Source organism: Ruditapes philippinarum, unplaced genomic scaffold, assembly GCF_026571515.1.
Source record: "Ruditapes philippinarum isolate M1 unplaced genomic scaffold, ASM2657151v2 ctg11769_1_1_1_1, whole genome shotgun sequence".
NCBI classification, from domain to species: domain Eukaryota; kingdom Metazoa; phylum Mollusca; class Bivalvia; order Venerida; family Veneridae; genus Ruditapes; species Ruditapes philippinarum.
In genome coordinates this window covers 2,263-28,775 of record NW_026863969.1, presented here as the reverse complement: position 1 = coordinate 28,775, position 26,513 = coordinate 2,263, and the positions used below count along the sequence as shown (strand labels likewise).

The following is a 26,513-nucleotide window of genomic DNA, read 5'->3' as shown; positions in this document are numbered from 1 at the left end:
CAAACGTTTTTTTCATTGAAGGTATAGAATTCTATATATTCTTTTTTATGCTTTTTTCTATTTGATCTTCCTTTTAAATATACAGATCTATGTAGTCTTTGAACTTCCTTGTTTAACAGACCATCCAAGAGCCACCAATGGTAGCTGGTAACTTTCGGGCTGAAATTGACTGCAATTTCTCACAATGCAGAATGCTTTATTCGTTGTCAAGCAATGGTCATGCCATGACCAACAGTTTTTTTTTTTTTTTTTTCAGAAGTAAAGACTTAAACTTGAATAGCTTACAAATTATAAATTTGCATGCATTTGTGAACACTGAAACTAAACAAAACCTAACTGAGAGAGTCTAAGCTTTTGATAAAATTATACATAAAATAAATTATAATAAATTTATAAAACAAATTAAAAGGCACTCCACTGAGGTTTTTGACAGGATGCATTAGGAAATGATTTTTTTAGGCCATAGTTTACAATTTGATGTGATCTGGATGTGCATGCAAATGTCAGATTATTCCTTCACTCTGTTTCATTTAAATTTTTAATTCTTAAAAATGGTAAACAAAAAAATGGAAATGAAAATTGTTTAAATGCTTTCAAATTAAATCACACTAAGAGCCACATAATATTTTTATGCCACCGCAATCTGCGATGCGGTGGCATATAGCGATTCACCTGTGTGTGTGTGTGTTTGTGTGTGTGTGTGTTATATAGATTATATAGTGAACTTAAAAAAATTCTTCTTGTGAAAAACTACTAGTCCAATTTTCAACCAAACTTGGCAGGATTGTTTCCTTGGGTGAAGGGCTTCCAAAGTTGTTCAAAGAATTTCATTCCATGCAGAATTCTTGGTTGCCATGGCAACCAAAAGGAATTATAAGAATAAATTTTAAAATCTTCTCTGTAAAGACCCAAAAGCCTAGAGCTTAGATATTTTGCATAAGGCATTGTCTGGTTGACCTCTTATCAAGATTGTTCAAAATTATAGCCCTGGGTCAAAATTGGCCCCGCCCCGGGGGTCATTGATTTTCACTATGTACATATAGTAAAAACTTTAAAAAATACCTTTCTTGTAAAAACCTAAAAGGCCTAGAGCTTAGATATTTTTTTCTTGCATAAGGCATCATCTGGTAGACCCTTACCAAGATTGTTCAAATATTATAGCCCTTGGTCAAAATCGGCCCCGCCCCGGGGTCATTGCATTATTTCGTTATATGTACATATAGTAAAAACTTAAAACACTTCTTGTAAAGACCCAAAAGGTCTAGAGCTTAGAAAATAATTTTGCATAAGGCATTGTCTGGTAGTCTCTACCCAGATTGTTCAAATTATAGCCCTGGGGGTCAAAATCGGCCCCGCCCCAGGGGTCATAGGTTTTCCTTATATGTATATAGCTAAAAACTTTTAAAAAAAATTCTAGCAATTGACAAATGCTAGAGGTTAGATATCTTGCATGAAACATTGTGTTGTAAACCTCTAGCAGATTGTTAAATTATAGCTAGTGATGTTCCGATTGTCGCAAGTCGCCGACAATCAGTTACTGTTATGTAAAACGACAATAATCGATTCACAAAAATTTGTTCGCGACGTCGTCGAAAACGTTTTAAAGTATCAAAAGGGAAATTAATTTTCTGACGTTAATTTTTTTTTTGGAACACCTCACCGAATGCAAAAAATCATCTCAGAGACAATTTGGAGTTGAATAGGATCAATAAGAGATTTAAACAATAGTAATATAAATGTGATGTGAATGGTATTATTTGACATCCATTGAAAAATAAAATCTATTTCGTAAAATTATGACTATATAAGGCTAAAACTGTGTTGCAAGTGCTTAATGGAGTTTGTGTTACTAAATATTATCAAGTGCGTTGGTAAGAAAATGTTACTTCCCTATTTCCTTTTTAAACGCCGACTTTATTCGAAAGTTATCGATTATGTCCCATCGACCGAACCGATGATCGATAGGGTAAAAATTTTTAATCTGATTTCCATCACTAATTATAGCCCTGGGGTCACATTTGCCCCCGCCATGGGGGGTCATTGATTTCAATATAAATTTTTATACACATAGTAAAAGATAAAAAAATCTTATTGTCTGAAGGTACAAGGCTTAGAGCTTTAATATTTGTTAAATGATATCATCTAAGGTACTCTACCAAAGTTGTTCAAATTTTGCCTTCTTGTGTCAAAATTAGCCCCGCCCCTGGGAGCCATAGGTTTATCTTATATGTATATAGTTTAAAACTTAAAAGATCATCTTTCTCTAAATTTACAAAGGATAGAGTTAAGATATTTTGCATGAAACATTGTGTAGTTAACCTCTAGCAAGATTGTTCAAATTATATAGCCCTGGGTCAAAATTGGTTCCGCCCCGGGGTCATTGATTTTCATTATGTACATATAGTGAAAAAAAAAACAACATATTTTTGTCTGAAGGTTGATGCACAGCTATGAAATTTGAATCATGCGGTGGCATAGCATTTTTCTCAAATGCAATCTTGTTTTGCTTTTTTTTTCAGGTGATGTAAAAAAATTAATATTTGTCAGCATGGACGGAAACCATTCAGTGATAAAAATCATTGTGTAAAATTCACAACATTATGTGTTTTGCTCTGTTTTTTTCAGGTGATGTAAAAAGAATTTAATATTTGTCAGTATGGATGGGAATCGTTCAGTGATAGAAATCCTAGATTCCCCTGAAGTAACAGGCACAAAGGTATTTTTATCATAATTACTTGTGCAACTTTTTAAAAACCTTACATATTGACAGTTATGGAGTACCATTTTCCTGTTTTGTAAAAGTCTGTAAAGTAAAATCATTTTCATGAATTTGAATTTCACCAAAGAATTTGAATTCATTGTTGTAAGGAAGCTGTCCTCGTAGATTTTGGAAAGTTGGGGACCATTCAAGTGCCTGTCATACTTTACAATAATACATATAAGTAGACCTCAGAGCTTCCTCCACTAGTAATGCTGATAAGCCCCCATATGATCTTTGCAGTGTTAGTATTAATACTTGTACTGAAATTGCATGACTACATGTACTACTTCATTGTTTAAGTTTGACCTAAAACTCAGTGATGAGGACGACATAAAGAAAATGTCTGTTATTGGTAAATAAAAGATTAATGCATACCATGCCAAAGAACTGTTTATGGTCTGTTTGTCACAAATATTTGTTCTTGACACCAAACTCAGTCAAAGTCCTTTAATCTCCAGCCTTTCCTAAACTTCACAGGTGCATGCACCTTAAGTTATTACCTCAGTACTAGTCTTCTTTCAGGTCAAAGGTTAAGGTCACCAAACCAGGGGTGGCATGCATTCATTTGAACTTAGTGGACTTGTTTCAACCTGCAGAGTTTGATGGTTCTAGAACTAGATAGTTTCTACACAGATGGAAGCCTATGCTTGAATAATGCATAAAAGCAGCAAAAGGAGGTTCATGTTGTCTTATATAAATAGTAACAAAAAGATTTAGGATGAATGATATTTTGTGACTAATTTTCTATGATGTTTGCTTTTATTTCCATGATGTAATTGGTGGTTCATTATGAGAAAATTGTGTAATTTATATTCAATACTTTTTGATATAGAGAAAAACGTGATCATGGGTTGAACATTCAGAATGACTTATAATGTCGGAGCAGCCCAAAAACATTCCTCTTTAGACTCAATCACCAGCAGATTTAAACAGAATAGAAAGCAGATAGAGAAGAAAAGGTCAGTAAGAATCCACAACATGTTATTTACTCATACTTTTAAAACCTGAATGCAGCCAGCCGCTGAAGGAAATTTTCAATTCATAGTATACCGGTACTGTTAAGGTTAATTCATGTGTTCCTGTATGTAAATATAATAAATACTTTGTAAAATGGTAAATTTTTCAGCGTGGAAATATTTGTATTTTTGCGAATCAAAAAGTCGCAAATAATTGAGCCGTAAAAGTTACATAAACTTTGGTAAAGTCTTCAGTGGCCATTCATTCATTTTCTTCCATTACACGGTTATTGGTGCTAGATAGATCCCATTAAAATTTACATCTCACTGAATACAAACAAAACATATAACATGATTTAATAGTTCATTAATATTTCAACACATGAAAATTATAACGAAAAAATTCTCAATAAGTTTAACTGTTTATCAGACTAAACTTTACATTATATTTCTTTTATACATGGAAAAAAGGCTTGCTGGTCACACCTGTTAAAAGTATGAATAACACATGCCAATGACATCACCTATAACTAAATATATAATTACTTTCATACAGGCAATTGTCTGACAATCAATGATTATTAAAACAATTTAGAAACTTGCTTGAATACAATTTCTGTACTGGTTACATGAAATAGTGGTGTTAAATTATTTAATTGTTATCACAAGCGTGCTTATATTATGGGAGTTCTGGAAATAGTACTTTTAAAAATATTTCTGCACCCAAAATGTCTGTATTTAGACATTTACAACTTTTTATGACATAAAAATATTCAGAAGTCAACATATTTATCACTTTTTTTTCCATTTGACCCTTTGAAATCGAAGTTAGGGGATAGATCTGCAAATTACAAAACTGTCAGACTGATAAGTAAAAGTTTGACTGTACAAATATATCATAAAGTGATGATTTTTTTTTTATTGCAGAATGCCTTGCTGAGATCTAAACGTGAGATTGAAAAAGTCTCATTCCAATTATCTTGAAACAAAATCTAGATCATCAAGAGTTAGCTAGAAGCAAATTATGCTGCCAGTTACTGGGCTAAGAAAAATGGTAAGTCATAAAAAGTTGTCAAATTAAAATAACTTAAAAATGAATTTTATGAACAAATATTATACTGAATGCCACTAAAATGATAATTGAATAAAGCCCATTTATATACCAATATAGACCGGTAATTAGTAAATTAGAGCTTTGTGTTTGATTTTTACAAATTTTGTCCATCAAAAGTACATTTATGTAGAGCAAGTAAATTTGGAGTTTTATGTTTATAGATATTGAAGTATATACATCTCTTGTTTTTTCTTCAGGTATAAAAGATAAAACATCAACACTATCAACTGTGCCTAGTCAAAGTGGTAGGCCACCTGGTAATGAAGCAAAGAAACGGCAAAAGAAGAAGAAGAAAAAGAAAGCATCAAGTACCAACACTGATGCATCAGCTAATAGTCGATCATGGCTTGATACAAGTGATAATGACTTTTCTCCCCCAGAAAATGTAGCTTTGTTAAGCTTGAGAAACAAAGCTGGAGAGACTGCGCAAGTTCTTGGTTCAGCTGCAAGTGCATCATCTGAAGGGAAATATATTTGTCCTGTTTTGTTCTGTGACGCTGAATTCTCATCCGAAGGATCTCTAGGACAGCATATGAATCTGTTTAAACATTCCCCTTGCAACCCGTTACGGTTAGCTGAAGACACAAAGCTGTTACCAGATCCAGTTTGCTTTAAATGTCCAGATTGTGACTTAGAATTTGAAAGCAAAGATTTGTGTAGGGAACATATGGACAGAGAAAATCACTTGGTGTTTTATCCCCCACTCGCTATAACAGCATATCAATGTCCAGATTGCCTTTATTTGTTCAAGAACCTACAGTCATGTTTAAGTCACATGGAAAGTTCAAGGCATTACAGTTTCAAGTTCCCATTCAAAGGTAAGTGCTGTTGCATAATTTTTGGCTTTTTTTGAGTTTGTTTACATGTACAAAGTTTATTCTCATTTAGCTCGGCCCGTGTAGGGAGTACAAGGTTAGGTAAGCACATATGTGTTCAAATAGGAGCTTGGATAATAGTCTGTCTGCTATTGTACATCAATATCTATAATTACATGTAGTTAATAGAAGGCTGATGGTTCTACATGTACCACGCTGCCCACTCATGCCTGCTGTTTTAATGCTAAAGTCTTCCTACATAAGTAAATCTGAAACTGAATACTGTTACTTTATGACCTTTTTAGTGCCATTATGACTTAAACACATAACTAAAAAGTGTATGAAAGGTTCAGAAAATATCTCTAAAACCTCCACTTGATTTTGGCCAAACTGCGAAGGAATTTTCATTTGGTAGTCCTACACTGCCTTGATCAGTGATGTTTTTTCTCACATTTTTGGGAAAGTTGCAGGCAGGGTCCATCAGGTTGGGAAAATTTTTCATTTGTCATTTTCAGCATTTTAGAGGGGGGGAAAATCAGCAAGCTTTCGGACAATATGTGCTAATAAATTTGATTTTCAAAGTGATGAAAATTAGTGTAACCCTGCACATATATATACAGCTATCTTTATATAATCACTCATACACATTTAAGGGGTTTTCTTTATTTTACAAAAGTTTTAGGGGGAAAAATTGTTTTATAATTGGGACTTAGTTTTGATGGTGGGGCATAAGGCCCAATATCAGCATCAAATTGACACTAAAAATCAGTGTATAATTAGGGAATCAGTGTATAATTAGGGAATAGATATCAATTCTGAGTGCATTGTTGTAGAATAATGCATGGTTTGAGTTCAAATACGTAGTAATATAATCACGAAGGCCGTTGGGCCTGAGTGATTAATTACAAAGCACTTGAACGAAAAATGTGCATTATTATACAATAATGCATGAAGAATTAATATCTATTTCCATTCTAACACGTCAAGAAAAAATATAATTATTATTATAAAGTTGGACTTTATATTTGGTGGTTAAATTTGTTTACGACTCAGAGTTTCCAATAGAAACGTTCTTTCAAGGCTGTTCCAGTGGGTTGAAAAAACTGTCGTTCATTCTACCGTGTGTAGAAACATTTTCAGAATAACAAATTTTTAAAAAGTTGATAAAACTTTGTTTGTTTATTTTATTTCACTTGATAATTTTTCAAGCGAAATAAAAATTATTAAAAGTGGAATAAATGTAAAACTTAACTTGTTTGCGACATTAAAATAGCTTACTTGATTTGACTGTTTTGCATGTGCTGTTTGGCGCTACATTGTGACGTCACATAAACAACACTTTAAATGTCTGTACAGCGTTAACGACTGAATTAAAGATATTGGTGTTCGGATTCATTTTCTTAGTTAGACCATTTTCTTTCATTATCCCCCGCCGAAAATTTTCGGCAGAGGATATAGAAATAGTCTCCGTCCGTCCGTCCTTACGTCCGACATTTTTGTCCAGAGCATATCTCTAAAAGTATTTGAGTTATCAACTTGAAACTTCATAGGTGGATAGACCTCATTGAGGAGGAGTGCAGTGCACAAGAATGATAACTCTACCTTGCATGATTTATGAGTTATTGCCCTTTGCTATTTTTCAAAATTGATTTTTGTCCAGAGCATAACTCCAAAAGCCCTATGAGATATTAACATGAAACTTCATAGGTGCATAGATCTCACTCAGGAGGTGTGCAGTGCATAAGAATGATAACTCTACCTTTCATAATTTTTGAGTTATTGCCCTTCGTTCTTTTTCATACCTAATTTTTCACCTGAGTGGAGCATAACTCAAAAAGTGTTTGAGATATCAACATGAAATGTCATAGGTGGATAGATCTTATTGAGGAGGAATGTTGTGCGCAAGAATGATAACTCTTCCCTATACAATTTTTGAGTTATTGCCCTTTGTTTTTTTTTCATGCTATTTTGTCCGGATCATATCTCTAAAAGTATTTGAGTTATCAACTTGAAACTTCATAGGTGGATAGACATCATTGAGGAGGAGTGCAGTGCACAAGAATGATAACTCTACCTTGCATGATTTTTGAGTTATTGCCCTTTGTTATTTTTCAAAATTGATTTTTGTCCAGAGCATAACTTCAAAAGCGTATGAGATATTAACATGAAACTTCATAGGTGCATAAATCTCACTCAGGAGGTGTGCAGTGCATAAGAGTGATAACTCTTCCTTTCATAATTTTTGAGTTATTGCCCTTTGCTCTTTTTCATACCTAATTTTTCACCTGAGTGGAGCATAACTCAAAAAGTGTTTGAGATATCAACATGAAATGTCATAGGTGGATAGATCTTATTGAGGAGGAATGTTGTGCGCAAGAATGATAACTCTTCCCTATACAATTTTTGAGTTATTGCCCTTTGTTTTTTTTCATGCTATTTTGTCCAGAGCTTATCTCAAAAAGTATTTGACGGTATCAACTTTGAAACTTCAAAGGTGGATGGATCTCATTGAGGAGGAGTGCAGTGCTTTAAGAATGATAACTCTACCCTGCATTATTTTTGAGTTAATGCCCTTGTTTTTTTTCAAAATTAATTTTTGTCCAGAGCATAACTCAAAAAGCCTTTGAGATATCAAAATGAAACTTCATAGGTGCATAGATCTCACTCAGGAGGTGTGCACTGCACAAGAATGATAACTCTACCTTTTATAATTTTTGAGTTATTGCCCTTTGTTCTTTTTCATACTTAATTTTTCAATTTAATTTTTTTTACTCAAAAAGTATTTGAGGTATCAACTTGAAACTTCATAGGTGGATAGATTTTACTGAGGAGGGATGCAGCACACAAGAATGATAACCTACCCTGCATTATTTTTCAGTAATTGCCCTTTGTTATTTTCAGCCATCAGTATTCACATAGGTTTCAAATCTGCAATCACTATAGCCATCAGTTTTCATAACCAAAAGACCTCTTAAAATGGAATTATTCCACTCTACTACATATACATTCTTCCAATGAGCAAACACATTCGGCGGGGGATGGCCATGTTGACATGGCTCTTGTTCTAAATAGTTTTCACAACAAAATTCGACAAAATATGTTTTTATTTATCAGATTTTTCAAACAAAATGGCACCCTCAATGTGAAAATACACATGAAGATAATAAGAATGGCGTGTGCATTATTGTTGAATAATGCACGCTTCGGGCCTTCTTTGTTTATATAGAAAAAATTCCGATAGTGTTAGAATGGTTTATATAATGACATAAGTAGGTGACAGGAGCTGAAAGTTGAGTTTTATCGGAAACTATCAGGTCCTAAGCTTAGATATTAGCTTTATCATTGCCCTTGGGTAAAAAAATTAGTTATTTAAATTATTTGCAAAGACTTAAAGAAAAAAGATTTTGTAAAATCAAATTAATGCACAGTGCATGGCTTAAAACCAAAATTTTCTTTTGTTATCCCCCGCCGAAAATTTTCGGCGGAGGATATAGTAATAGTCTCCGTCCGTCCGTCCTTCAGTCCGAAATTTTTGTCCGGAGCATATCTCTAAAAGTATTTGAGTTATCAACTTGAAACTTCATAGGTGGATAAACCTCATTGAGAGGAGTGCAGTGCACAAGAATGATAACTCTACCTTGCATGATTTTTTGAGTTATTGCCCTTTGTTATTTTTCAAAATGATTTTTGTCCAGAGCATAACTCCAAAAGCCTATGAGATATTAACATGAAACTTCATAGGTGCATAGATCTCACTCAGGAGGTGTGCAGTGCACAAGAATGATAACTCTTCCTTTCATAAAGTTTTGAGTTATTGCCTTTGTTATTTTTCATACCTAATTTTTCACCTGAGTGGAGCATAACTCAAAAAGTGTTTGAGATATCAACATGAAATGTCATAGAAGGATAGATCTTATTGAGGAGAAATGTTGTGCACAAGAATGATAACTCTTCCCTATACAATTTTTTTTGAGTTATTGCCCTTTGTTGTTTTTTTCATGCTATTTTTGTCCAGAGCTTATCTGAAAAAGTATTTGAGGTATCATCTTTGAAACTTCATAGGTGGATGGATCTCATTGAGGAGGAGTGCAGTGCTAAAGAATGATAACTCTGCCCTGCATTATTTTTGAGTTATTGCCCTTTGTTATTTTTTCAAAATTAATTTTTGTCCAGAGCATAACTCAAAAAGCCTTTGAGATATCAAAATGAAACTTCACAGGTGCATAGATCTCACTCAGGAGGTGTGCACTGCACAAGAATGATAACTCTACCTTTTATTATGCTCCCCGAAAAAATTTCGGGGGAGCATATAGTCGCCGCCTTGTCCGTCCGTCCGTCCGGCCGTCCGTCCGTCCGTCCGTCCGTCCGTCCGTCCGTCCGTCCGTCCCCTTTTCTTGTCCGGGACATAACTTTGAAACAACAAGAGGTATCAACATGAAACTTTGTAGGTAGATAGATCTCATTAAGTAGGTGTGCAGTGCACAAGAACCGTAACTCTGCCTTGCCTAATTTTTGAATTATTCCCCTTTGTTTATTTTTACACTTTGAACTTTGTCCGGGACATAACTCTAAAAGTATAAGAGGTATCAACATGAAACTTTGTAGTAGATAGATCTCATTGAGTAGAAGTGCAGTGCACAAGAACCGTAACTCTGCCTTGCCTAATTTTTGAATTATTCCCCTTTGTTTATTTTACACTTTGAACTTTGTCCGGGACATAACTCTAAAAGTATAAGAGGTATCAACATGAAACTTTGTAGGTAGATAGATCTCATTGAGTAGAAGTGCAGTGCACAAGAACCGTAACTCTGCCTTGCCTAATTTTTGAATTACCCCCTTTTGTTTATTTTACACTTTGAAATTTGTCCGGGACATAACTCTAAAAGTATAAGAGGTATTAACATGAAACTTTGTAGGTAGATAGATCTCATTGAGTAGAAGTGCAGTGCACAAGAACCGTAACTCTGCCTTTGCCTAATTTTTTAATTATCCCCCCTTTGTTTATTTTACACTTTGAACTTTGTCCGGGACATAACTCTAAAAGTATAAGAGATATCAACATGAAACTTTGTAGGTAGATAGATCTCATTGAGTAGGTGTGACGTGCACAAGAACCGTAACTCTGCTGTGACTAATTTTTGAATAATTTCCCTTTGTTTCTTTTTACACTTTGAAATTTGTCCGGGATATTTCTCTAAAATCATAAGAGATATCAATATGAAACTTTGTAGGTAGATAGATCTCATTGTGTAGGTATGCAGTGCACAAAACCCGTAACTCTGCAGTGCCAAATTTTATAATTATTGCCATTTGTTTATTTTTACACTTTGAATTTTGTCCGGGACATAACTCTAAAAGTATAAAGAGGTATCAAGATGAAACTTTGTAGGTAGATAGATCTCATTGAGTAGGTGTGCAGTGAACAAGAACCTTAACTCTGCCTTGCCTAATTTTTGAATTATCCCCCTTTGTTTATTTTTACACTTTGAACTTTGTCCGGGACATATTTCTTAATGTATAAGAGATATCAACATGAAACTTTGTAGGTAGATAGATCTCATTGAGTAAGTTTGCAGTGCACAAGAACTGTAACACCGTCTTGCCTACTTTTGGAGTTATTGCCCTTTGTTCATTTTGACACTTTGAACTTTGTCTGGGACATTACTCTAAAATTATAAGAGATATTAACATGAAACTTTGTAGATAGATAGGTCTCATTGGGTGGAAGTGCAGTGCTTAAGAATCATTACTCTGCCTTGCCTTATTTTGAAGTAATTGCCCTTTGTTTATTTTTACTTTTTGACTTTTGTCCTGGACATTACTTTAAAACTATTAGAGATATCAACATGAAACTTTGTAGGTAGCTAGATGTAATTGGATAGAACTGCAACGCTTCAAGAACCTAAACAAAGCCTGGTCTAATTTTGGAGTTATTGCCCTTTGTTCATTTTTTTTATACTTTCCTGTGTCCAGAACCTTCTCGGGGAGCATCACCCGGTTCAACCGGTTCTTGTAATTTTTGAGTTATTGCCCCTTGTTATTTTTAAACTTAATTTTTCAATTCAATTTTTTTCTCAAAAAGTATTTGAGGTATCAACTTGAAACTTCATAGGTGGATAGATTTTACTGAGGAGGGATGCAGCACACAAGGATGATAACCTACCCTGCATTATTTTTCAGTTATTGCCCTTTGTTATTTTCAGCCATCAGTTTTCACATAGGTTTAAAATCTGTAATCACTATAGCCATCAGTTTTCATTACCAAAAGACCTCTTAAAATGGAATTATTCTGCTCTACTACATATACATTCTTCCAATGAGCAAACACATTCGGCGGGGGATGGCCATGTTGACATGGCTCTTGTTGTTACATGTAATCTGTGGAAAAAGTCTTTTTTTTTACTGCAGATGATGTAACAGATGGTGATTTTAATCTACCAGTGGCATTAGCAGAGGAATTTGTTCAAGATTACATCAAAGAGTGTGAAAAGATACCATTCCAAGTGCAGTGTTTAGAGTGTAGCATGTTCATTTTGTCGCCAGCTGATTTAAAGCAACACCCAAATTTCCATAGAGTATGTGTGCTCACTGATAATGATTTGGTAATAACATTTTTAGCTTTACTATTATGTTTAGTCAGATGTCATTGTTGCCATAAGCATCAGACATTTTTTACCTTCCCATTTAACAGATATGCCCTTGCTGATTTATTGTAGGGTACTGAAAATAGATCTCTCTTGAAGGCTTACCTGTTTGAAGACATATATGCTTGAGCTTTACTAAATACTGACCTATACCTCAGTGTCTGCTTAACACTTGATAAAAGCTTTTATGTTGGGGATTATGGAAAAATCTAACATGGATTGTAAATAAAATATTGACCTTTTTTAATTTCTTAAAAATTCAAGCTTGAAGTGACATGCTCATTTTTAGCTCGTCTATACCAAGTATATGGAGAGCTGTCCTACTCGCCCCGGCGTCCGCGTCCAGATTTTAGATTAAAGTTTTGGTGCAGTAAAATATTTTTCACTTTAACTTTGTCATTTCTTAAGGTATCAACTTCAAACTTCAAATATATGTTCCTTATCATCAACCACATCTTATGTGTCAAGGTTCATAACTCTAGCACCAATATTTTCAGATTTATCTCCCCTTGAACTTAGAATTTTCCTTAAAAAATACTATTTTTTACTGTTACTTCTTTATTTCTTAAGGGATCAACCTCATACTTCAAATATATGTACCTTATCATCATCCCCATCTTATGTGACAAGGTTCATAACTCTAGCACCAATATTTTCAGATTTATCTCCCCTTGAACTTAGAATTTTCCATAAAAAATATTATTTTTTACTGTTACTTATTTATTTCTAAACTGCCCTTACCAAAATGACTTTAAGTGACTTATATGTTTCTTATATGCAACTTATACTTGACCTATAAGAGAACTATAAGTTACATATAAGTCACTTATAGATCACCTAAAAACCTGTCTAAGTCAGTTATAGGTATATGCTACATATAAGTCACTTTTGGCCATTTTTCCCCAACATGTAAGTCACATACAAGTCACTTATAAGTGCCTTATACTGGTAAAGTTTGAAGTAACCAGTTTCTATGTTAGATATAAGTGAAAACTTAGAACTTTTGCGAGACTTTTTATTACTGAGCAAAGCTGAAAAATTACTAAGTACAAAAACATGAGAAAAATTGATAAATTTATTGAAGTTGATTTGTAAGTCTTTGCTTTAACACAATGGGTATCAAAATACTCAGAATTTAAAATACTATAATCTTAGACCTTAATCACAAACAATTAAGATTTTTTTTAAATGTTGCTTATTAATTTTTGAACACAGCTTGGGTTTTTTAAATAAGATAATAGGAAAAATGATTATCAATTAAGTATTTTACCTGTAAAAAATTTTGGCACAGATTCTGTGCGGAATTGGGACAGAAATGGCATTCAATCAGTGATTTCTAGGCTACCATGGAAAGAAATGAAATTCTATGTCAATTTTCTTCTCACAAGGAAAAAATATTTCACATAAAATCACCCAAGGCATAATTCTACTCTTGTTTGTTTTCTAACTTGAAACAGACATTGAAATCTATATGTTTTCACCTACTGTACTAAGTAATACAGACCTAATTTTGCTGAAGTAAGAATAATATTTTAACAAGAAAAAGAGGTGTATTTTTTTAATATACAAGTGTTATTTTTAAGACATTTAGGCCTAGTGTATTTTAGATATTTAAACAATAAAAAAAACAGTGCTTGAAATAAACTCATTTATATTGCCCTTTTAATCTATATAAAATCAAGGAACCAATATGCCTGATGATTGCATATATTTTCTTCATCCACTGATTTTTTACACCACATAGATCAGAGGTCTGATAAAACTGGCCACCTGCCTTTGCCACATCTGTGCATGACTAATTTTCTGACTGGTCATTCCTACAAATCAGACTGTTCCATGTGATTATTTTGGGGAATGATAACATTTCCTATCCTGAATTTGTAAAAAAGAACATTGCATTTTCTTTTTCAAAAATGTATAATGATTTTTAAAATTTACATATCTATTAGTTATTTGATTTTTTTCACATTCAATGACTGTAAGATAGAAGTGATGAGTGCTTTGATTTTTGGATTTACCCTGTTTTACATAATATTGGACCTGCCCAGGTACACAGTTGTAAGTCTAAAACATTTAGGTTAGCAAGCTGGTGAAATCACAGAGAATCTACTTGATGTTTTAGGAATTTTAGAGATATTGTTTTGTTCAAGATGTTTAAGTATAGTAATGGTAAATAAGAATGACAAGAAGAATCACCTTGGACAAGAAGATATACAACAGGATCAGGTAAATACTTTTGAGTAACATTTATGCAGATACAGGTTATATATTAAACAATCAAAGTAAGATGGCAGCAAACTAAAATTTGTAACTTGAGAGATCAAGGCTATTTTTATGCCACCGCAGCATCTGCGATGCGGTGGCATATAGCGATTCACCTGTGTGTGTGTGTGTTTGTTTGTGTGTGTGTGTGTTATATAGATTATATAGTGAACTTAAAAAATCTTCTTGTGAAAAACCACTAGTCCAATTTCAACTAAACTTGGCAGGATTGATCCTTGGGTGAAGGGCTTCCAAAGTTGTTCAAAGAATTTCATTCCATGCAGAAATCTGGTTGCCATGGCAACCAAAAGGAATTATAAGAATAAATTAAAAAAATCTTCTTGTAAAGACCCAAAAGGCCTAGAGCTTAGATATTTTGCATAAGGCATTGTCTGGTAGACCTCTACCAAGATTGTTCAAATTATAGCCCTGGGGTCAAAATCGGCCCCACCCCGGGGGTCATTAATTTTCACTATATGTACATATAGTAAAAACTTAAAATACCTTCTTGTAAAGACCCAAAAGGCCTAGAGCTTAGATATTTTACATAAGGCATTGTCTGGTAGACCCTTACCAAGATTGTTCAAATTATAGCCCTGGGGTCAAAATCGGCCTGCCCCGGGGTCATTGATTTTCACTATATGTACATATAGTAAAAACTTAAAATACCTTCTTGTAAAGACCCAAAAGGCCTAGAGCTTAGATATTTTGCATAAGGCATTGTCTGGTAGACGTCTACCCAGATTGTTCAAATTATAGCCCTGGGGTCAAAATTGCCCGCGCCCCGGGGGTCATTGATTTTCAATATATACATAATAGTAAAAAAATCAAAAAATCTTATTATCTGAAGGTACAAGGCTTAGAGCTTTAATATTTGTTAAATGATATCATCTATAGGTACTCTACCAAAGTTGTTCAAATTTTGTCTCTAGTGTCAAAATTAGCCCCGCCCCGGGGGGCATAGGTTTTCCTTATATGTATATAGTAAAAACTTAAAAAATCATCTTCTCTTAATTTACAAATGCTAGAGTTAAGATATTTTGCATGAAACATTGTGTAGTGAACCTCTAGCAAAATTGGCCCCATCCCCAGGGGTCATTGATTTTCACTATGTACATATAGTAAAAAATTCTTAAATCTTTTTGTTTGAAGGTACAAGGCTTAGAGCTTTGATATTTGGTATATGATATCATCTATGGGTCCTCTACAAAAGTTGTTTTAATTATGCCCCTAGTGTTAAAATTGCCCTGCCCCAAAGGCGATAGTTTTCCTTATATGTATAAAGTAAAAACTTGAAAAAATTTCTTCTCTGAATTAAAAAATCTTCTTCTTTGAATTGACATAGGCTAGAGGTTAAATATAAGCCTTAAAGGCATGAGACTTTGCTAAGTGAACCTTTACCAAGATTGTTCAAATTATAGCCCTGGGGTCAAAATTGGTTCCGCCCCGGGGGTCATTGATTTTCATTATGTACATATAGTAAAAAAATAAAAAACATTTTTGTCTGAAGGTACAAGACATAGAGCTTTGATGTTTGCTATATAATATCATCTATAGGTCCTCTACCAAAGGTTTTCAAATTTTTCCCCTGGTGTCAAAATTGGCCCTGCCCGGGGGCAGTGATTCTCATTATGTACACATAATAAAAACAGAAAATAAAACAAATGTTTTCTGAATGGGAGAAAGCTACAGCTTAGATATTTGACTTGAAATGTTGTTTGGTGGACCTGTATCCAGATTGTTTTGAATTAAACCCTTGGGTCCAAAATTTTGCCTTGCCCAAGGGGACAGTGACCTACTTTCTTGTCCTTTGATGTACAACAATGAAATTTTGACCATGTGCACAGTTTTAGTTGTAAAATTGAAATTTGATATCAGGTGACCTAGATTTTGATGATGTGACCTACTTTCTTGTCCTTTGATGTACAGCTATGAAATTTGAACCATGTGCACAGATTAAGATGTAAAGTGAACTTTGATTTCAGCTGACCTAGATTTTGACAAAGTGTCTTACTGTGTTGTCCTTTGATGTAGTCATGAAATTTAGGCTGTGTGAAATATGACCTTCACCACCAAATTTACTAGACTCGCGTGCATTGATATATTCCTACTCTGATCTTTTATTGAGTTAACAACAGATTTAACCAATAATCTGATAATAAGAATTAGAATATTTATAAGGTCAGGGATCTTTGCATTATGACAATCTTCAAAATTGTATAGAAACAAAAAAAAATCTGTTCCTACACTACTATTTAGTATTGTATTAATGCGGTGGCATAGCATTTTTCTCAAATGCAATCTTGTTATTTCTAAGCTTCATACATTAGATTAACTAATACTTGTAATTGATTGAAATCTAGATATAATAGTCAAATTAATTGAATTATTAGGACTAAATAGTACAATCAGAAGTTTTATGAGCTGAATAAGACGAGGTCATCATAATCATTTATCATTTTATTGTTGTTTTCAATGGAGAAATCTGATATTACATTTTACATACATTGCAGGCTAGTGGGACCAGTTCTTACTTTGAGATGCCAGGTGAATAATGATATGCAGTATTGAGCCTGAAAAGGTATATTTTTTAATCTCTATACTAATTCTGCTCTAAATCTTTCCCAGAAAAAAGCATAATAAATTTTGTTGCAAATAGTGCAGTTAATCAATTCTTATAAGAGACTTTAAGCAATTCTTAAACAACACTGGTGACTTGTGCACTGAAATGAGATACTGTGTAACTTAGTATTTTTGTATATGCATAAGCATAAATAGCTACCGGTAATATAGTTTGATGATATAAAAAATATGAAATATAACTGCATATACAATAGTACACAATTTATTCCACATCTTTTTTAATTAATTATGAATTTTATCTTTAAAGGTGAACACAGCCACATGAAGTTCTCCGAGGAAACAGAATCAGAGGACTGAAACAGACATCAATAAAAGAAATAGTAGTTTAAATAATCAGAAACATTTGAAACAAATTTATGATTTGAAAAGTTCCTCACTGACAGACTTCCAGCAAAATAATTGTAAAAAACAAAGTGTTTGATTCCAAGAAAACCAGTACCTACAAAAACTTGCTGCTAGAAATAAATATTGTTTTTGTTATAGTGAATGTAAGATGATTGAACTGAAGGATATGTATGCTGAATTTTGTATTTTGCTCATTTATATGACTAAGAATATAAATTAATAAACATTTTTGAAATTAAATTACTAAACTTTTATTTTCATTCTAGCTTTTTTGACATCAAGCAACATATATGTGACTTACATGTGACTTATATGTTACTTATAAGTGACTTATATTAAGTCACTTATATGTAACATATAAGTCACTTATATGTTACTTATAAGTTGAGCATATCTTTGACTTACATGTCACATATTTGTGACTTATATATAACTTATACTTCACTTATATGTCAAAATGCCAGACATATACTGCACTTACATCTAATTTGCATTTAAAATACATATACTTGACTTATAGGTAAATTGACTAAGTGAAGTATAATCTACATATAAAATAGCCTATAAGTGACTTATAAGTTAATTCCGTAAGGGAGGGAACAACTTCATACTTCAAATATATTTACGTTATCATCATCCACATCTTATGTGACAAGGTTCATAACTCTAGCACCAATATTGCAAGAATTATCTCCCCATAAACTTAGATTTTTTTACTAGAAAAATGTTATTTTTTATTATAACTTTTTTATTTTTAAAGGTATCTACCTCAAACTTCAAATACTTATTCCTTATTATCAATTACATTTTATGTGACAATGTTCATAACCCTTGAAGCAATATTTACACATTTATCTCTCTTTGAACTTAGGATTTTCTTTAAGAAATATAATAACTTCTTTACTTTTTAAGGTATCTACTTCAAACTTCAAATATATATTTCTTATCATTACTCAAATGTTGTGTGACAAGGTCCATAACTCTAGCATTATTTCTAGAATTATTCCCCTTGATCTTGGAATTTATGTTAACAATTATTATTTTTTACTATAACTTAATACATAATTATACATAATTGATTTTTCTTTCATAGTTTTGTCCTCGTTACTGCGTCCAGTATATTATTAGTCGAGCTTCGCTGTCTCCTGTGACAGCTCTTGTTTTCGTTGTAAACAGAGATAAAAAAATCTGCTGTTCCGCTCATAGTTAAGAAAACTCATTGCAGAATGAGTATCAAAATGTTGCCTGTACATTGGATTTAAAAGCTACTTGTCCTGCAGGACCAGTGACTATGAAAATATTTTTCGATGCCTGTATAAAGTTGAGCGGAATAGGCTAAATATTTAAAAAGATTAAGTATTATAATGGTTATTATTACTTTGGTCATTGACCAACAAATTGATAATGAAAAATATTGAGGATAAAATAAAACAGATGCCTTAAATATCAAAAGACTGTCCTTTATATCAATTGAATGTTTACAATTCATTCCAATATATATTATCATATATAGAACTTTTCTGCTAGTAACATGAGTTATTGATTATACACATGAACAAGACTAAAATTTGAATGAAACTGCGGCAAAGTCTAAACCAATTTTGACTTTGACCAGTACTCCCATCGTTTATACTTGGGTGGGCATAATGTCACTTTAAGTTTCAATATCAAGATGTGGATATCAATTTAAGAAATTAAATGCTATGTTATGTTACGTTTTATAAGATATCAACACAAATAATGCTATCATCTCAGAATGTTCAAAGACAATTTGTAAAAAATGAACAATAATGGTCCTTGAAATATTGTAATTATTCCATTTTTTATTCATTGATAATCTTGTCAATTCATTTGTTCAGCTAGTAACTTAAATAAAATAAAAATATTTTAGTATCAACTTTATCAGCAAGTCTTAAGTTTACTTTGTAAAGTAATTGATCAGTGGTATTTTGTATATTTTTCAGGCTGATGTATTTTCTACATACATAATGACATTTTCTTGTGACAGATGTCATCGATTGTTTGATGAACAGCCAGCAGGAGATCCCAGACATATTTGTGCTGGTGGCATTGTGGGTAATATTAAAGCCAACCTTGTTAACACCACAAGTGAATTTTTGAAATACTCTGCTCTGTCTTTGATACCTTCAGTAAAAGGAAAGAAGGCACATAATGGCTTAATGCACATTGGTAAAGTTAAGCAAACAATAAAGCATGATCCAGTAGCAACATTAAATGGTCACGCTTTCAGAACTGAAGATGATTATTTGAACTTAAATGATGAAGACGGTTATTTGGACTTAAAAGACCAAGCCTTAGAGAGAGACAGTAGTAAAAGTAAAATGAGTAATGGTGCAAATGATAAATCTCAACCATCCAAAGGTGGTGTAAAGGAAAGTCCAAGGAAAAAATCTGGTTTTGATAGCCCTGGATCAAGTAGAAATTTAGTAAATGAAAAATTAAAAGCACTGAAAGGTGCTTTAGATGATAGTCCTAGGACAAGACTAAGTTGTTCTTTACGTGATATTGATTCTGAATCTGATAGTGTAGTAGATATTAAGACAGAACAGTGTGCCTCTAGTAAAGAATTAGGGCAAAAAGTAGATCTTGCCAAGAAAATAAAACAAGAAGTTCAAAAAACATTTCCTTGTGTAGCTCTAAAGAAAGAGGGTACCTCTGCACCAATTTGTTGGGATAAAGTAATAGAAGAAGTTCATGAAACTACACCTGGTGTCAATGTTAAGAAAGAGATGACCACAGAACCACTGCATCATAATGTGATTAAACTAGAAGTTCAAGAAACAAGACCTGGTGTCACTGTAAAGAAAGAAGGTACAACTGAAACAGTAAATCAAGAAGTTAAAGAAACAGGACCCGATGTCACTGTTAAGAATGAGGGTGCCACAGAAACCTTGCACTTGGAAAGAGTAAAACAAGAAGTTAAAGGAGCACAACAGTATAACATTAAGGAAGAAATGCCATCAACAAGCACTGGTATAGTTTCTGGGACACAAGATTTTGGAACCTCCTCTAACGATTCTGATTCAGACCTTGAGTTTATAGAAATCAGTGATCCTGATGGCAGTGTAGATAGAATTCTTATTAGTGATAGTGATTCAGTGGTCGAAGATGATCAGAAAAATACCAAACCAAAGTCTGGTATGGTTATATCTTCATCGAAGAAAAAAAGGAAAAAGAAGAGAAAACCAGGCAAAAAAATGACAAAAAAACAAAGGAGACTTGCGGAAGAAGAAGCAAAAGTATCGGCATGTGAAAAACTTTTGAAATTCTTAAATAAAGAGGAGGAAAAAAAAGATGGAGACCCTGAGTGCAGAAGAATGCCAACGAGGCAAGCAAAAGCTGCAGCTAATAATATGCTAGAGAGGAAAAAGAAAAGGGCACTTGGTATGTTAGAACAGCAACAAATAAAAAAAGCAGAGAGAGAACAGCAACAAATAAAAAAGGCAGAGAGAATAGAAGCCAAGAGAGAACAGCAACGATTTATAAATGCAGAGAGAATAGAAGCCAAGAGAGAACAGCAACGAATAAAAAATGCAGAGAGAAAAGAAGCTGCTAGACAGGAAGAAATAGAAAAGAGGGCTGCTTTGAAAGAAGCTGCGTTAAGGGATGACAGTAATTTTAAAAGTCATCAAACTGGTGCTTATGGTTCGAATCTTGCTTTTAAAGGAACTGTCAATGGGCCAATTTCAACAAAGCAGGTAATAGAGCAGTGATTTTTCTAATTTTATATTGCATTCCTTTTAGAGAATTGTTTGAATGATTTTATAAAGAAAATAATAGTAGATCTATACCAAGGTGGTATCAGGATATTTACACCCCAGAGTATAAAACTGTACCTGGTATGAATTAGAAGTTTTTGTGAGATTTTTGTAAAATGTAAAGAAAAGATCTAGGAAACTTGTAAAATAAATTTTATCCTTATTTCAACTATAAAATAACATATATTACTATAATCAGCTTTAGAAAAATGTTATATTACACTTATGTAGTAATCTGGCTTTGAGTTTGGCTCATTTTCATATACATGTACAAAAAAAAGATGATGTAAGTGGAGAAGAGATAAAGTTGGAAACCCTTAATATTTGGTCTTATGGTGAATGATTCCACTAGACAATGTAACGGCATATAAATAAGTGGTCTTGTACATTTTTAGTGCCAGAATTATAATTCTTTACTTGATTTGTGACTGCATCAATCAAATCACAATTGACCTTATGTTTGTACTTGCTTAATTTAATACTGCTGCAGTGGCTTACCCCTTTATGTTGTTACTTGCTCAATTTAATTCTTTACCTTTATGGTTTTACTTGCTCAATTTAATTCTTAACCTTTATGGTTTTACTTGCTCAATTAAATTCTTAACCTTTATGGTCTTACTTGCTCAATTTAATTCTGCTGCAATGGTTTAACATTCAATCCTCAGGCTTGAAAAATAACTGCAATTTTGTTTTTATCAAGTATTATGAATATAGCCCATTGCAGTTAAACTAATTTACTGATAGTGAATTATTTTTTTTAGCTCACCAGAACCGAAGGTTCAGGGTGAGTTACTTGTATCAAAGGAGGATGCTCTGGTGTCTGTCTTCATGGCGTCAATATTCATATCCTCTAAAACTGCATGGCAGATTTACTTCAAATTTGGTCTGTATCATCCTTATGACAGTCTCATTTTTTTAATTGGCCCCATTAAGGGTTGACCAGAGCTAAAAATAGAAAAACTTTAAAACATCTTCTACTAAACTAATTGATGGATTGTCACCAAACTTTGTCTGTAGCATTCTTAGGTAGTCTTTATCAAATTTTTTCATATTAATTTGATTGAATTCTCCTTTTAGGGGCAGCTAAAACTATTTAACTACAGGGGCAAGTTGAAGTTGTGCTGGACTTGATTTTCGGCAAATTCATTTGAAAAATATTTCTAACACTGAAAAACAGTTGTTTCTGGTGAGCGTTTCAGGGCCGTCATAGCCCTCTTGTTTGACATGTGTTATTCCTTCAAAATGTTTATTTATATATTATTTTAGCTGAAGAATCCTGAGTTATTTCTGAATACCCAGGATGTAAATCTGATCTCAACAGAAAACTTGAAGAAGAAGAGGAACATTATTTTCTTGGATTTGGACAACTTTTCCACCTTTTTTAGAGTGTTACCTCACAGTCCTCCTGAAGACATGTTTGTATGGGCATTCTACGGTGGTAAATTTACTTTTGGACAGAAAACGCTCAATGAAATTTACTTTGAAATGAAACAAAATGGTCAAGTATATATAAGTGATAGATGTGGACAGACTAAGGATGCTGCAGACTTTGCTCTAGTTTTGACTGTGAGTTTTAATTGAATATTATTTTATTTTAGTTTTTACACACAGAAAGAAAGAAGAATGAAATTAATTTCTGATTAATAGTTATGTTTTCATACAAATCTTCTATTCACTCGGACTTTATATGTAATTCAATTGTTGTATTATGACTTTTCAAAGAAAAAGGTGAGCTATTGTACTTACCTGTGTGCCGGTGTTGGCGTCAACATCACTGTCACACTCAAGTTTCTGCGTGCAAATTGGTATATCCGAAATACTTAGATTATCCAACATGATGGGTACATGTCACATAACTTTTGAATTACCTTGTTACAGAGTTATGCCCCTTTCTATATTGTCAAGCAATGAGAAAAGTCAAGCAAGCTGTCTTTCAGATCTTTGTTTTGATACTGTGTTAAGAAGCAAGAAGGGGGGTCCGTGGCCGAGTGGTTAAGGTCATTGACTTCAAACCACTTGCCCCTCACAGCTGTGAATTCGAATCCCGACAGGGACTTTGGATTCTTTCATGTGAGGAAGCTATCCAGCTAGCTTATGGAACGTCGATGGTTCTACCCAGGTGCCCATTTGTGCCTGAAATAATGCACAGAAGGGCACCCGAGGTCTTTCTAAAGCTGGAAGGTCGCGATATGACCTATACTGTGTCGATGTGACACAAAACAAAGAAAGAAAGAAGCAAGAAAAAGAGGTTCACATCAATGTAACCTTTCAAAGTTTGAATCTTTTTGAATGAAGGAATATTTACTTAGAACTTTAACTTCCGTTTTAAGGCAGTTTTATTCATTGTCAGGACATTCATTTAGGAAACAAATGGTTAAAATGATAAATTTTTACATGTATATAAGTTTTTTTTCAAGTATCAAATATGAACATAATATATTAGCTAAAGAAAGGTTGTAAATTATATGTGTAGTGTTATTATTTACTACATTTTCAGGTGGGAAAGATGGATGAACGTCTTCCCTCTAATGTGTCTTTTACAATAGTGTCTGCAGACAAGGGTTTCTGTGAAGTTGAGCGTCAAATGCAACAGTCGTCAAGATCTGCAAGGGTGATCAATCCCAAACAGGACACGGATCTACTTTTACCTATACTAAGAAGTCTTGTTGATATGTGAAAAATTTGACTGGACCATAGTTAAATGATATCATATTTGGACATGTGAATGTTAAGATGTTACTTTAACACATCTGCTGTAAAGTGTTGATGATTTGTGAATGGTTTAACTTTACCACAACTTATAAAACATGTTTGTAATGGGAAAATAAATACATCGATGTTTGCCGCTGGAAAAATCCTGTTGATATACAAATAATTGAAATATCTTTAAAACTTTGACTTTGTAATCTTGTTAATTTGTTTAACAAATTTATCACTCGTTTTAATTTTGTTGAAAAATTGTGACTTTTCCACTGTAAAGAAGGCATGTGCTTGTTAGTCCCCTACCGGTTTACCGGAGGGGACTTTAGGTTTACCCTCCGTCCGTCTGTCTGTCCGTCCATCTGTCCGTCCGTCAGTCCGTCCGTCCGTCCACAAAACTGGATCCCGCGATAACACAAAAAGTACTGAAAATATTTTAATGAAACTTGCTATATGGATAGATGGCAGTATGGAGATTATGCACGTCTTTTTCTTTTCTTCCTATGTTTAAAATTCTGGTTGCTATGGCAACAAATAGACTGAAAATATGGCAAATTTTACACATAACCTGGATCCCGCAATAACGTAAAAAGTACTGAAAATATTTTTATGAAACTTGATATATGGATAGATGGCAGTATGGAGATTATGCGCGTCTTTTTCTTTTCTTCCTATGTTGAAAATTCTGGTTGCTATGGCAACAAATAGTCTGAAAATATGGCAAATTTTACACATAACTGGGATCCAGTGATAACACAAAAAGTACTGAAAATATGTTTATGAAACTTGACATATGGGTATATGGCAGTATGGAAATTATGCACATGCTTTTCTTATCTTCCTATGTTGAAAATTCTGTTGCTATGGCAACAAATAGACTGAATTTCAAGATTTCTGATTCTAGTTTTTAAGTTTTTTCACTATAAGTTCTTTATTTCTTAAGGTATTTTCTTCAAACTTTAAATATAAGTTGCTTGTAATCAACCACATCATATGTGACAAGGTTTACAACTCTAGCACAAAATTTATCAAATTTACCTCCCTTGAACTTAAAATTTTCATAAAAAACATTGTTTTTTTTTTTTTTTAATAACTTCTTTTTCTGAATGTATCTACTTCAAACTTCATATAAATGTTTCTTATTATCACTCAACATTTGTGAGTGTTCAATACTCTAGCAAGACTATTTCCAGAATTATGCCCCTTTTGAACTTAGATTTTTTTTTGAGAAATTGGTAATTTTTACTCCAACTTCTTCAATCATGATAGGATTTTAAAAATGTTATATTTTGATAACAGGGATGTTTAAAAAATAACTTTAGAATGTCCTTCAGTCCGTCTGTCTGTACATAAAAACTGTTTCCTGTGATCACTTTGAAAGAACTTTTTCAACAAATTTACTTAAAATAGGAACATAAGTGAATGGCCAATGGCCCTTCAGAATGTTGCTTGGGCTCTTACCGGTAGGGGACTTATGGATTGCTTGCAATACTATGATAATTGCTTGTTTATTATTATTATTATTAATTTTATTATTATTATTAATGTATATACATTGCTTTCCTTTTTATTTTGTTGGTATATCAATAACACACATTTATATCCTTAAATGTAATATTTTCCATTTTGGTAGTTTATAGATATAAAAATTTGGTTAAGATTTTAAATCTATCTCTATACATGTGTAATAGTACAATTAATGATAATAGGTAGCATATCTTGGCACAAAGTGTTGAGAGGTACAAAACCATGTTCGCTGTGTTTTTAACATCATTGTCCACAATGGTCTTAGCATCTCCTCTGAAACCTCATAGTGAGATAGTGAATTTTTTGTTGATCTTACTGGTTCCAGTCTGATGCATATTAAGTAGGTCACAGGAACCAAAAAAAACAACAGATTTTAAAAATTAAATATTAGAAACTGCAAGGTTTAAGTATAAATGTTTGAAATGCAGCATTTCCTAGTGGCATCCTAGAAAAAGTGCATAAATCATGACTAGGAAGTCAAAATTGGTCCCTTTGTGGAATAGCCTTGCATATAAAGTTCAATCTGACACCATTACCCAGCATGAAGCATTTTCAATATGGAACTTAATAAAAGAACTTATAATGTTGAATATCCGATGTTGGGCCTCAACAAAACTTATAAAAATCATGGTCCTGTGCTCAAATGATCTTTCCAGGGAAATCACTGTCAAGATTTATGTAGAGAACTAGAGGGCCCATAGATACTTGGGGCTCTTAGATACTTCAAACTTTTATATAAAAACATATTAACCTTTATTTGATGTAACTTAAGTATGACCTTGATCTGTATAATCGTCATATGTAAATGTATGTGAATTCTACAAGTCATATAAATTGTGGCACATTGCTACAAAAATTGTTAGTTTTATCAGAGTTGCTCATCTTCTTGTTTATTTACATGTACTCTGATATATCACACTGGGGATTCTAGTCAGTTACTAGCATATTACTTAATTGCTAGCTTTTC

The 26,513-nt window shown here is 33.1% G+C and overlaps 1 protein-coding gene across 1 annotated transcript; it reads left to right on the top strand.

The window, feature by feature from the left end:
* Window positions 1-4,698: 4,698 nt before the first annotated feature.
* Window positions 4,699-24,316, top strand: LOC132723974 (uncharacterized; the record flags this gene model as incomplete). Its single annotated transcript, XM_060708776.1, is given in 6 exon segments — window positions 4,699-4,771; window positions 5,029-5,649; window positions 12,055-12,248; window positions 19,505-21,259; window positions 22,586-22,885; window positions 23,817-24,316. Coding segments are annotated over 5 exon segments (2,715 nt in total). The 3' UTR covers window positions 23,997-24,316.
* Window positions 24,317-26,513: the final 2,197 nt, after the last annotated feature.